Source organism: Acipenser ruthenus, chromosome 60, assembly GCF_902713425.1.
Source record: "Acipenser ruthenus chromosome 60, fAciRut3.2 maternal haplotype, whole genome shotgun sequence".
In the NCBI taxonomy this organism is placed as follows: domain Eukaryota; kingdom Metazoa; phylum Chordata; class Actinopteri; order Acipenseriformes; family Acipenseridae; genus Acipenser; species Acipenser ruthenus.
This window is the reverse complement of record NC_081248.1, coordinates 885,991-900,761: the sequence shown is the minus strand read 5'-3', so window position 1 is coordinate 900,761 and position 14,771 is coordinate 885,991. Positions and strand designations below refer to the sequence as shown.

The window sequence follows — 14,771 nt, the reverse complement described above, 5'->3', positions numbered from 1 at the left end:
GCGTTCTAAAATTAAACAAACGAAAGCCTTTGCTAATCAACCCGAATCAGGCAGGACATTAACAAATAATTATATCTCGAACAGTAGAAAGCTTGGACACTTAGCTTTGCGAGGGTGGAGGTATCTCCACCTCTTCCCCTCTAGATGCCCAATCCGCCTGGAACAGTATATTCCGCTGACCCCCCTCAGCGCCACTGGTCCTGGATATCTCGACGGCGACTGTCGCTGCTGCTGCCCGACTCTCCCAGCTGGATGGCTCGATCGGTCTCGGCTCCGCACGGCTCTTTCTCTAGCAGCAGAGAGCAGCTCATTTCCACTGCCCTGCTCGTCTTTGTTTGTTGTTTAGTTTTGTTTCTGTTTTGTTTCGTTTCTGTTTCTGTTTCTGTTTCTGTTTCTGTTTCTGTTTCTGTTTCTGTTTCTTCCCACGTCTCGTCTCTTTGTCGTTCTCTCGTCTCTTTGTTGTTCTCTCGTCTCTTTGTTGTTCTCTCGTCTCTTTGTCGTTCTCTCGTCTCTTTGTCGTTCTCTCGTCTCTTTGTCGTTCTCTCGTCTCTTTGTCGTTCTCTCGTCTCTTTGTCGTTCTCGTCTCTTTGTCGTTCTCTCGTCTCTTTGTCGTTCTCTCGTCTCTTTGTTGTTCTCTCGTCTCTTTGTTGTTCTCTCATCTCTTTGTTGTTCTCTCATCTCTTTGTTGTTCTCTCGTCTGTTGTTCTCTTGTCTCACTGTTGTTCTCTCGTTTCACTGTTCTGAGTGTTTGTCTGTCTCTTAAAAACCTTTAAACTTAATTGAAAATAATTAACAATCCGCGTGTGGAATGTGCTTCTAAGCAGTAATCATTTTAGGATGGGAAAGTGTCCAGTAAAGTCAATGAATACAAATCCTTAGTGTAAATAAATATCAAATACAAAAATACAATTACACAAATCAATCCCAAAGAATAGTGCTCCATGAACTAGAAAATTATATTGTGATCAAAAAAAGAGTTAAAGAAAAAGAACACACACAAGCAATTAACTATAAAATAAATCAATAATAAAGTGCTAATCCACCCCTGCAACATATGTTAATAAACTATAATAATAAAGTAAGACAAACTAACATTAATAAACTAAATTAACACAGCATCCCTACCCACGTTAAAAAATGCAGCAGCAGCTCTAGATTAATTATGAATACCTGTACAGTAGCAATATTCAAGACATGCACAAAATCATTTAACAGAATGGTGAAGCAACTCACCAGAATGGAAAACACCAAATTGCTTGGCGACTTGTGTCTGATTCAGGTTTCTTTCAGGAGTTCGAACAATTTCCATCTTTTTGTAACAAGACGAACTGGCACATTTTGCCTTTTGTTTACATGTCATTTTGCAGCGATGAGGTGCACTCGTGGAAATCACAATACAAAATGAGGCAATGCTATGATAACGATTCTGGAACGATTTAATAAACCAGACATTGTGCCTCAGGCTGAAGGCAATTTCATTTCTGTATGTGTGTGGCCCCCCCCCTGGTCGGCGCCTCCATTCCAGTTCTGTCACCTTCACACACTGAGAGGATTCCTCAATCTACTGCCTTCTCATCAGTGAGACTGAGTACCCCCTGTCTGTCTCCCTCTATCCTATCACAAACACATATTGGTAAGGTATCTATTGTCCCCTCTGGGGACAATACAGAATGATGAACAATTACACAATCTAGTGGGTAAAGTTTTTCTTGAATGAAAGAGAGAAATGTGCACTCCCCTGATTCTGTTGTCTCCTCTATTTTAGCTGGCCAGCCAAAGCCTGTCCTGACCCGGGAGCCTGCAGGAGAGATATTGGAAGGAGACACAGTGACTCTGAGCTGTGTGGTTGAGGGGGGCTCTGATGGCTGGAGATATCTCTGGCACAAAGACAGTCAGTACAGCACTCCAGTGTACCAGACTGACAGCAGCAGTGGAACTGGAGCCGGATACACAATCAGTGCTGCTGCTCTGTCCCACAGTGGAGAGTACTGGTGTCGAGCTGAAAGAGGGAGAAACCCGTTTAACTCACAATACAGCAGTGCTGTCAATATACAAGTATCAAGTGAGTAACTGAAATGAGTGTGAGGAGTAATCTTTTGGTACAACTCAATTGTTACTATTATAGATGGCAGAATAGGAAAGGCATTTTCTTTTAGTTTGGAATAAAGCACAAAGGTGACATTTGGTAACATTTACTTTTTGTTTTCTTTAGTTATTTTTTTTTGTCCCACATTGGTATGTCACAGAATTCTTGCTATTTAAAGAGTGCTAACCAATCACAATAACCAATTGTTATAACCTAATCAGGCCATGTGTTATAGTTCAAACAAATGAAGAACCAAAATATTCCTGGCTCAAAAAAGAGGGGGGGGGGCGTTCATTAAAGCAAATACAATATATGAAAATAGATTTTAAAAGCATGGTTTAGCACTTAAAAAAATCGAATCCATCACCCACAAATGAACAGGTATTTGTAAAAATGTATAAACAGGGGGATGGATGTAGGGACAGACAGACCTCCCTTAAATATCCTGAATCTGATATTTTCAGTAACCTAAACTAGATAATGGTAATAGCAAGTTTCATGACAGTTAGAGCTGGTTCTCCAGATATATGCAACAATGTAAGAGTGACATACAGGGGGACGGATGGGCTGACAGACAGACGCCCCGCCTCTATATCTCAAGAATCTGATAGTCTCAATAACTTCAGATAAATAATGTTTACACCAAGCTTCATGACAGCTGGATGAGCGGCTCTCCAGATATAAGAACACAATGTGTATGACAGCCTCCCCAGCACAGCTGCAGAGTCTGCAAACACTGACAGTCAGCAGTGTGGATCCCTTTGTAATGCTTGATATCTGGAGAGCTGCTTTTTAACTGTGATTAAGCATCTCTGCAGCTGACACAGAGTTAAAGGTGTCGTTATTATGAGTAAAACTGGGTAACTGAAACACTCTAGTTGTTGTAATAGTGTATTAATAGATTGATTCTTACCATATTGTATTTCCTTGTGGAACAACATAGGATAAAAGCAGGAGAGTGAGAGGAGTTGTGGCAGGGTGACTGGGCGGTGACGCCAGGCAGAAGTAGGAAGGGAAAACACTGACACCAGGCACTGCAGTTTAAAGTAATAATAAAGACGCAGTGCGCCGTTTTATTTTTAAATAACAAAAATAAAATAAATATTTAAACAAAAAACACTGCTCACAGAGCGAAAATAAATAATTAAACAAAACAAATCACAAACACTACAACCGGTCAGGCTGGGCAATCGCCTTCACTGACCCTATCCTTGGTTTAGTTTCGTTTTTTTAAATAAATTTCTCTTGCTCTCTCTACGCTCCTCTCGTACACCCACCCCGAGTGCCGAGAGCTGCAGGCGTTTATATTCAGGTGACCAATTAGCAACAAAATTAATCACTTAATTAAATTCGGGAGATGGCCACCTTCTGCACGAGTTTATTGATTATTCCTGGCAGAGGACGAGCACCAATCTCGCCTTTTAAAAATAAACAAAGCAGCACGGCGTTTCGCCGTCATATTTACAATAAATAAACCATAACAAAACCTGCGGCGCTTCGCCGTCTTCTATACATAATAAATAACTCATAACAATAATAATAATAATAATAATAATAATAATAATAATAATAATACAAAACAAATACAGGGACGGAGGGGGACCCCGTTCTAAAATAAAATAAACAAATCAATGTACAGGACACCTCGCCCTGTTACAGGAGTGCTGAGTGTTGTCTGATCTTCTCTCATCTTCTGTCTCTACAGAACGACCCCAGGCTGTCCTGACCCAGGAGTCTGCATGGGCACAGATATACGAATCAGAGAGAGTGACACTGAGATGTCAGGTTCAGGGGGATTACACTGACTGGAGATTCACATGGTACAAAGCTGGGAGGAATGCTCCAGTAACCCAGGATTACTACAGCAGTATAGATGGTGACAGCTACACAATTAGCTCTGCTGCTCAATACCACAGTGGGGAATATAACTGTAAAGGTGAAAGGACAGGTAACCCATCGTACTCTACAATCAGCGATGCTCTTACACTGAGAGTATCAGGTAAGTCATTTCAAGCACTCTGAATTCTAACATCCAGATCCTCTCCTCTATTGTAGACTCCAGATGGGGTGCTCTGTCTCCCTACTGCCTTCCTACCTGAGTGCTGTCTGCCCTGCCTCCTCTCTTTCTCCCTGCATTTGTACCACAAACACACTGAGAGAGTTCCTCTATTTACACTGCTCCTCCACCCTTCTTTCCTTCTCATCGGTGTCAGTGCTGTCTGCCCCTCCATTCCATTTCTGTCACCTTCACACACTGAGAGGATTCCTCAATCTACACTGAACTGTTCCTGGCTTCTCATCAGTGACACTGAGTACCCCCTCTCTGTCTCCCTCTATCCTTTCACAAACACATACTGGGAAGGTATCTATTGACCCTCTGGGGACAATGCAGAATGCACAATTACAAAATCTAGTGGGTAAAGTTTTTCTTGAATGAAAGAGAGAAATGTGCACTCCACTAATTCTGTTGTCTCCTGTATTTTAGCTGGCAGGCCAAAGCCTGTCCTGACCCGGGAGCCTGCAGGAGAGATATTTGAAGGAGACACAGTGACCCTGAGCTGTGTGGTTGAGGGGGGCTCTGATGGCTGGAGATATCTCTGGTACAAAGACAGTCAGAGAACTTCAGCACCTCAGACTGACAGCAGCAGTGGAACTGGAGCTGGATACACAATCAGTGCTGCTGATCTGTCCCACAGTGGAGAGTACTGGTGTCGAGCTGAAAGAGGGAGAAACCCGTTTAACTCACAATACAGCAATGCTGTCAATATACAAGTATCAGGTGAGTGACTGAACTGAGCCTGTAAGAAAGACGGCAACCAGCCATAAAAAAAATTAATTTAAAAAAATCACAGTATTAAAGCAAAAGAAGACTATATTGTAGCTCTATTTCCTTTAGATTAAAAATAGATATGATGAAGCAACAAAGCCATAGTGACAGTACAGACAATATACATTTTCAGAAAGTGATTAACAATGCAACACATTTATGAAGTGTTATTTTTGCTGGCTTTAAGTTATTCAGTTGATTATTTACTGTTTGAATTAATTTCGTTTTAAAGAGGCTAATGATTATGTTTATCATGAAGGGCCGCTATGTGTTTGTGTTTCTGCAGAGCTGTTCAGCACACCCACTCTGACAGTGAGACCTGATGCCTCAGTGTGGGAGGGAGAGGCTGTGACTCTGCAGTGTGGGGCTCACACAAATAAACAGGGCACACAACTGCAGTACCGCTATATCACAGTCAATGGAGATCAGAGAGGAGCTGGATCACGGGATCAGTACTCAATCCCAGCGGCAGGGCTGAGAGACACAGGGAGCTACCAGTGTGAGGTGGAGGCAGCAGGGACGGGGGTGAAGAAAAGGAGTGATTCTGTATCACTGACTGTGAGAGGTGAGTCATTGCTTCCTTTAGAGATCTTGCAGTGGTATTCTGCACTCACTGGTGGAATCAGAAGTTATACCAAAAGAAAGATATTTCACCAAAGACTTCTATAAGAAGTCCTTCTAGGTTTTTGAGGACATTTAGAAAGTCTTAAAATATGCTAACATTGAGCTGGAAAAACTATTTCAAAGCATGTTTTTGCCCTGCCAAGAAATAAAATAACGATATGAATATTATAGCTTTTGTTCCCACTCATATTCTGCTGTAAATGTATAACAGATAATAGTGACCCATGTACACTGCTAAAAATATGAAGGACTAATATCAAAAAGCAAATAGCTTCAAATTACATTGATTTCTTTATTTTTATTGCCCTTTATCAATAAGTGGTTCTTATTTTATTACTCAAATATTTGGGGTTTTGTTTTATTCAATTTGCCTGCAATACACATAAAGCTGGCCAGATCTGATGCTGGCTCTATACTATACTTCTATACAAAAAACAATGTGGCTGATCTACACAATGTTACATTATCTATGTGAGTCAACTTGAACCGAATAGTGGCTCTGTGGCAAAGTGGTTTGTAGTGCGCATGTGTAGAGGTGATGCAGTGCACAACAGAAACAGTCCAAACAATGTTCACGGTTAACAAGTGCTTTATTTGGCTCCTCTGGCCGTTAAATAATGGTGCTGGCAAATACACAGCAATGTGAACTTGCACAGCTAAACAATACAGGGTTTCAGTCCCGAAATAATAATAATGTACAGGCACGGCTCTGCGTCCTTTTCACGGTGCTCCAGTGAATACACAATAACAAGTGACCAGTGCAGTATTGTAATCCGGGTTGAATGCTGGCTTAACAGCGACAGCTCCCAAGTGTTTCAGCTGTCTAATAATTATAAAATCACAAACAGTTAGCAACACAAAACAAATGCAAAACACTCCTGGTCTTGTATGGCTATTCAGCGCTCTGTTCGCAACCTTAACAAAGGAACAGTTCGCTTCGTCACATCCCCTTTTATACCGTCAGCCACATCCCCTGTTTTTGACATCCAGATATGAGTTATTTTTATTTCGGTTCGGCAGATTTCATTTTTGATGGTTTAAAATTGTATAATTATAATACAGTAGTCTCCTGTTCAAGACGGAGCTGACTATCAGACAATATGAATTAATGAATAAATAAATACGTATTACTTGTCATGATGCACGTGCGTCAACATAAGAATAAGAGTAAAGCAACAGGCAAGTGTATGTGTTGCAGGTATAACACCAAACCAATATCTAAGATCAGCACCAGGGTAGTGACACCTTATCAATGCAAGCAAAGGAAGCCAGACACTATACTATATATATATATATGAATTTATTACAATAAATTCTAAAAAAAACAAACAATCATTAAAACTACCAAGTTAACATATAAAATATAAAAATGACCAAGCATAGAGATCAACAGTGACTATCAGATAGTAACACTAGCAAACAGTAGTTAAAAGGGATATTAGCAAGAAAGACAATTCAACAATGTACTAAAACAGAAATGACAACTAGCTTAATGATAGTAGTCCTGGGACACCACAATCTCCACGTGATCTTCAATGTCTCTCCAAAGTAGTCCAGCCTCGCATAGACCACACAGCTCTGATAATTGATCGGAGGGGCGTCAGAGAGTTGCGTTCTAAAATTAAACAAACGAAAGCCTTTGCTAATCAACCCGAATCAGGCAGGACATTAACAAATAATTATATCTCGAACAGTAGAAAGCTTGGACACTTAGCTTTGCGAGGGGGGAGGTATCTCCACCTCTTCCCCTCTAGATGCCCCATCCGCCTGGAACAGTATATTCCGCTGACCCCCCTCAGCGCCACTGGTCCTGGATATCTCGACGGCGACTGTCGCTGCTGCTGCCCGACTCTCCCAGCTGGATGGCTCGATCGGTCTCGGCTCCGCACGGCTCTTTCTCTAGCAGCAGAGAGCAGCTCATTTCCACTGCCCTGCTCGTCTTTGTTTGTTGTTTTAGTTTTGTTTCTGTTTCGTTTCGTTTCTGTTTCTGTTTCTTCCCACATCTCTTCTCTTTGTCGTTCTCTCGTCTCTGTCGTTCTCTCATCTCTTTGTCGTTCTCTCGTCTCTTTGTTGTTCTCTCGTCTCTTTGTCGTTCTCTCGTCTCTTTGTTGTTCTCTCGTCTCTTTGTCGTTCTCTCGTCTCTTTGTCGTTCTCTCGTCTCTTTGTTGTTCTCTCGTCTCATTGTTGTTCTCTCGTTTCACTGTGTTCGTCTGTCTCTTAAAAACCTTTAAACTTAATTGAAAATAATCAACAATCCGCGTGTGGAATGTGCTTCCAAGCAGTAATCATTTTAGGATGGGAAAGTGTCCAGTAAAGTCAATGAATACAAATCCTTAGTGTAAATAAATATCAAATACAAAAATACAATTACACAAATCAATCCCAAAGAATAGTGCTCCTTGAACTAGAAAATTATATTGTGAACAAAAAAAGAGTTAAAGAAAAAGAACACACACAAGCAATTAACTATAAAATAAATCAATAATAAAGTGCTAATCCACCCCTGCAACATATGTTAATAAACTATAATAATAAAGTAAGACAAACTAACATTAATAAACTAAATTAACACAGCATCCCTACCCACGTTAAAAAATGCAGCTGCAGCTCTAGATTAATTATGAATACCTGTACATTAGCAATATTCAAGACATGCACATTATTTAACAGAATGGTGAAGCAACTCACCAGAATGGTGCTTGGTGACTTGTGTCTGATTCAGGTTTTTTTCAGGAGCTCAAACAATTTCGATCTTTTTGTAACAAGACAAACTGTGGCACATTTTGCCGTTTGTTTACATGCCATTTTGCAATGATGAGGTGCACTCGTGGAAATCACAATACAAAATGAGGCAATGCTATGATGACGGTTCTGGAACGATTTAATAAACCAGACATTGTGCCTCAGGCTCAAGGCAATTTCATTTCTGTATGTGTGTGGGCCCCCCTCTGGCATCAGGGCTCCGGGCGCTTGCCCTGGTCGGCCCCTCCATTCCATTTCTGTCACCTTCACACACTGAGAGGATTACACTGAACTGTTCCTGGCTTCTCATCAGTGAGACTAAGTCCCCCCCTCTCTGTGTCCCTCTATCCTGGGAAGGTATCTGTTGTCCCTCTGGGGACAATACAGAATGCACAATTACAGAATCTAGTGGGTAAAGTTTTTCTTGAATGAAAGAGAGAAATGTGCACTCCACTAATTCTGTTGTCTCCTGTATTTTAGCTGGCAAGCCAAAGCCTGTCCTAACCCGGGTGCCTGCAAGAGAGATATTTGAAGGGGACACAGTGACTCTGAGCTGTGTGGTTGAGGGAGGCTCTGATGGCTGGAGATATCTCTGGCACAAAGGCAGTCAGTATAGCACTCCAGTGTACCGGACTGACAGCAGCAGTGGAACTGGAGCCGGATACACAATCAGTGCTGCTGCTCTGTCCCACAGTGGAGAGTACTGGTGTCGAGCTGAAAGAGGGAGAAACCCGTTTAACTCACAATACAGCAATGCTGTCAATATACAAGTATCAGGTGAGTAACTGAAATGAGTGTGAGGAGTAATCTTTTGGTACAACTCAATTGTTACTATTATAGACGGCAGAATAGGAAACGCATTTTCTTTTACGTTTGGAATAAAGCACAAAGGTGACATTTGGTAACATTTACTTTTTGTTTTCTTTAGTTATTTTTTTTGTCCCACATTGGTATGTCACAGAATTCTTGCTATTTAAAGAGTGCTAACCAATCACAATAACCAATTGTTATAACCTAATCAGACCATGTGTTATAGTTCAAACAAATGAAGAACCAAAATATTCCTGGCTCAAAAAAAGAGGGGGGGGGGAGTTCATTAAAGCAAATAAAAGATATGAAAACAGATTTTAAAAGCATACTTTAGCACTTAAAAAAATCGAATCCATCACCCACAAATGAACAGGTATCTGTAAAAATGTATAAACAGGGGGATGGATGTAGGGACAGACAGACCTCCCTTAAATATCCTGAATCTGATATTTTCAGTAACCTAAACTAGATAATGGTAATAGCAAGTTTCATGACAGTTATAGAGCTGGTTCTCCAGATATATGCAACAATGTAAGAGTGACATACAGAGGGATGGATGGGCAGGCAGACCTACAGACGCCCCGCCTCTATATCTCAAGAATCTGATAGGCTCAATAACTTCAGATAAATAATGTTTACACCAAGCTTCATGACAGCTGGATGATCGGCTCTCCAGATATAAGAACACAATGTGTATGACTGCCTCCCCAGCACAGCTGCAGTGTCTGCAAACACTGACAGTCAGCAGGGTGGATCCCTCTGTAATGCTTGTGTTCATGAGCTATCAGTTCCTGTGATGCTGTGTCTGTCATTAACCCCGCTGGTGCTCATCTGCTTTTATCCATAGATCTGGAGAAACACTTATCCAATTGTCACGAAACTTGGTATTAACCTTATTTAGCAGAAGTTATTGAGAATATGGGATTCTGGGGATAGTTTTGCATATAGGACACTAAATGCAGTACGCTGGAGTACCCTGTGCAATGCATCATTTTTATCTTTTTTTGGCACAGGGTCAAAATATATAAAGCAGAAATCAATTTATAAAGTGTAATTTAACATTAATATGTATGTTATTCTGTTTTATGTCTAGAGCTCACATGACATTGCACAAGTGAGCTTCCAATGTTGTTGCACATGATTATTACACACCTAGACTTTGTACAAAAAAGATTTCTTCACTTACCTAAAACGTTTTGAAAACTAAAAAGATTTCTTTATAATTATCAAAAACTCAAAATAACTTAAAAAAAAAAAACTACTTTAAGAATAAGAAGGCAATCATGCTGCAGTCGCTTGTATCTGCTAATAAATTGAGACATTGAAACTGGTATTCTGTGTCACTGACAGTTTCCTCCAAAACCATTATCAGAATACAGTAATCAGTTCATGCTAAATTAAAATAAACGGACTGTATTACATTTAGAAGAGCTATGAATAAGACAATGCAAGTTGTATTACTCTAGCTTTTATAAGGCAGCATTATAACACATTCATAATAAAGTTGTCTGACGTTTTAAATATACATCAAAATGATGCTTCACTGACAGGGAAGATAATAACCTGAATACAAGCCATGCTGCTAAGCCTGTGTGTCTTTATCTTTTCTTCTGCTCTTTGCAGTGCATTATCTAAGTTCTATTGACGTGTCTGGCCAGTTGTATTACATGTATGTTTTAGCTGCGAGACTCCGCCTGTGTACAAAGCTCCTTGTGTTTGTACCAGTTATGTAGGACTGGGGTACGAGGCTGCCCTGGAGTCCCACGTGGTGTCTCGTATCTGAATGACCATTAATCCAATTATGAAACTAAGTATTAACACAATCTAGCATTGCTGTAGAGAATCTCACGTTGTGGGGATATAGGGGGTGTTTGTCTGTCAGTACAGCCGTCCATCTTTATGTCACACTTCCATGATATCTGGAGAGCTGCTTTTTAACTGTGATTAAGCACCTTTGCAGCTGACAAACAGTGTCATTATTATGAGTAACAACAGGCCACTGAAACACTCTAGTTGTTGTAATAGTGTATTAATAACAGATAGATTCTTACCATATTGTATTTCCTTGTGGAACAACATAGGATAAAAACAGGATAGAGAGAGGAGTGCTGAGTGCTGTCTGATCTTCTCTGATCTTTTGTCTCTACAGAACGACCCCAGGCTGTCCTGACCCAGGAGCCTGCATGGACACAGATATACGAATCAGAGAGAATTACACTGAGATGTCAGGTTCCGGGGCGTTACACTGACTGGAGATTCACATGGTACAAAGCTGGGAGGAATGCTCCAGTAACCCAGGATTACTACAGCAGTACAGATGGTGACAGCTACACAATTAGCTCTGCTGCTCAATACCACAGTGGGGAATATACCTGTAAAGGTGAAAGGAGTGGTAACCCATCGTACTCTAAAACAAGCGATGCTCTTACACTGAGAGTATCAGGTAAGTCATTTCAAACACTCTGAATTCTAACATTCTGATCCTCTCCTCTATTGTAACTCCAGACGGGTCTCTCTGTCTCCCGACTGCCTTCCTACCTGAGTGCTGTCTGCCCTGCCCCCTCTCTTTCTCCCTGCATTTGTACCACAAACACACTGAGAGAGTTCCTCTATTTACACTGCTCCTCCGTCCTTCTTTCCTTCTCATCGGTGTCAGTGCTGTCTGCCCCTCCATTCCATTCCTGTCACCTTCACACACTGAGAGGATTCCTCAATCTACTGCCTTCTCGTCAGTGAGACTGAGTACCCCCTGCCTGTCTCCCTCTATCCTTTCACAAACACACACTGGGAAGGTATCTATTGTCCCTCTGGGGACAATACAGAACGCACAATTACAGAATCTAGTGGGTAAAGTTTTTCTTGAATGAAAGAGAGAAATGTGCACTCCACTAATTCTGTTATCTCCTCTATTTTAGCTGGCAAGCCAAAGCCTGTCCTGACCCGGGAGCCTGCAGGAGAGATATTTGAAGGAGACACAGTCACCCTGAGCTGTGTGGTTCAGGGGGGCTCTGGTGGCTGGAGATATCTCTGGTACAAAGACAGGCAGGGAGCTCCAGTGTACCAGACTGACAGCAGCAGTGGAACTGGAGTCGGATACACAATCAGTGCTGCTGCTCTATCCCAGAGTACCGGTGGAGAGTACCGGTGTCTAGCTGGACGGGGTAGCAAACCATTTAACTCCGACTACAGCAATGCTGTCAAGATAAAAGTTTCAGGTGAGTGACTGAACTGAGCCTGTAAGAAAGACGGCAGCCAGCCATAAAGAAAATTAATTAAAAACATCTCTGTATTAGAGCGAAAGAAGACTACATTGTAGCTCTATTTCCTTTAGATTAAAAATAGATATGATGAAGCAACAAACCCATAGTGACAGTACAGACTGAATTCATTTCATTTTAAAGAGGCTAATGATTATGTTTATCATGAAGGGCCGCTATGTGTTTGTGTTTCTGCAGAGCTGTTTAGCACACCCACTCTGACAGTGACGCCTCATGCCTCAGTGTGGGAGGGAGAGGCTGTGACTCTGCAGTGTGGGGCTCACATAAATAAACAGGGCACACAACTGCAGTACCGCTATATCAAAGACAATGGAGATCAGAGAGGAGCTGGATCACAGGATCAGTACTCAATCCCAGCGGCAGGGCTGAGAGACACAGGGAGCTACCAGTGTGAGGTGGAGGCAGCAGGGACGGGGCTGAAGAAAAGGAGTGATTCTGTGTCACTGACTGTGAGAGGTGAGTCATTGCTTCCTTTAGAGATCTTGCAGTGGTATTCTGCACTCACTGGTGGAATCAGAAGTTATACCTAAAGAAAGATATTTCACCGAAGACTTCTATAAGAAGTCCTTCTAGGTTTTTGAGGACATTTAGAAAGTCTTAAAATATGCTAACATTGAGCTGGAAAAACTAAACTAAAATAATAACGATATGAATATTATAGCTTTTGTTCCCACGCATATTCTGCTGTAAATGTATAACAGATAATAGTGACCCAATTACACTGCTAAAAATATGAAGGACTAATATCAAAAAGCAAATAGCATCAAATTACATTGATTTCTTTATTTTTATTGCCCCTTATCAATAAGTGGTTCTTATTTTTTTACTCAAATATTTGGGGTTTTGTTTTATTCAATTTGCCTGCAATACACATAAAGCTGGCCAGATCTTATGCTGGCTCTATACTATACTTCTATACAAAAAACAATGTGGCTGATCTACACAATGTTACATTATCTATGTGAGTCAACTTGAACCGAATAGTGGCTCTGTGGCAAAGTGGTTTGTAGTGCGCAGGTGTAGAGGTGATGCAGTGCACAATAGAAACAGTCCAAACAATGTTCATGGTTAACAAGTGCTTTATTTGGCTTCTCTGGCCGATAAATAATGGTTCTGGCAAATACACAGCAATGTGAACTTGCACAGCTAAACAATACAGGGTTTAAGTCCCATGCTCCAGTGAATACACAATTTCAAGTGACCAGTGCAGTATTGTAATCTGGGTTGAATGCTGGTTTAACAGCGACAGCTCCCAAGTGTTTCAGCTGTCTAATAATTATAAATCACAAACAGTTAGCAACACAAAACAAATACAAAACACTCATGGTCTTTTATGGCTATTCAGTGCTCCATTCGCAACCTTAACAAAGGAACAGTTTGCTTCATCACATCCCCTTTTAAACTGTCAGCCACGCCCCCTTGGTTAGTGAGTTTTATCGCTTTTCCTCCAATCCGTGATTGCCACATCGCCTCCCATCTGGGGCGATGACTTGGTGTACTGTGACTCCGCCCCCTTTCTAGATGGCCAATTTCCACCTTTCCCTGGAATGAATTGCCAAACCATCCAGTCCGGGGCACACTGTTCCCTTTACACAGCACCCTCACAGGTTGGGAGGGAGATTTATAACCAAGATTCATTCTTTCTCTGTCACATATCCCACTGCTCAGAGTGGAGCCAAAGGAACACTCGGCTGAATCTACTTCTCCCATTACACCCCCTCCCGGGAAAAATAATCTGCATTTTGGTGGTCTTTCCCTGCATGGTGTATCATGTGACATTCATGCGTTGCTGTCCTTCTTTGTGGGATTTAAGTCTGATTAAAATGTTCCCATAACCGTCCGTTTGTAGATGATAAACAGAGGTTCAGATGGGACGTATTTCTAGTATTTTGTATACTTGTTGTAACCCTTGAGACAATAAATTTGTTCCATGATCAGTCAATATCTCTTTGGGGATCCCTACACTCGATATGATTTGCACTGGTTCTTTGGCTGTCGCAGATGCACTAGTTGATCTCCGTGGAATTGTTTCCGGGTATCGCGCTGCATAATCTACCATCACTAATATATGCATATACCCGGAATCAGAAGGTAGCAAAGCACCTATTATGTTCATCGCAATGCGTTTAAAGGGGGTGGAAATGATTGGCAATGGGACCAAAGGGCGGGGCACACTCAACCCGGCACTACTCGCTGGCAGTCTGGGCATGTTGCTACATATTTTGACACATCCTTATAAAGTCCTACCCAATAAAATCTGGCCAATATGCATTATCTAGTTTTATCGACTCAAAGGTGTCCCGAAAAAGGGATATCATGCGCAAGCCTCATGACCTCGGTCTGATAAGACTGGGGAATCATTAATTGTATTACAGGCTGTCCTGTGCCCGTGGCAGAGTTCACC

At 41.5% G+C, this 14,771-nt stretch overlaps 1 protein-coding gene across 1 annotated transcript in view; it reads left to right on the top strand.

Moving 5' to 3' along the window:
- LOC131725062 (Fc receptor-like protein 5) overlaps positions 1–14,771 on the top strand; it is a 282,595-nt gene that overhangs the window by 126,830 nt on the left and 140,994 nt on the right. Inside the window, exons 8-10 of the mRNA XM_059018531.1 lie at positions 11,239–11,532; positions 12,005–12,304; positions 12,545–12,823. Coding sequence (XP_058874514.1) covers positions 11,239–11,532; positions 12,005–12,304; positions 12,545–12,823 — 873 coding nt within the window. The remainder of the gene's footprint in view (positions 1–11,238; positions 11,533–12,004; positions 12,305–12,544; positions 12,824–14,771) is intronic.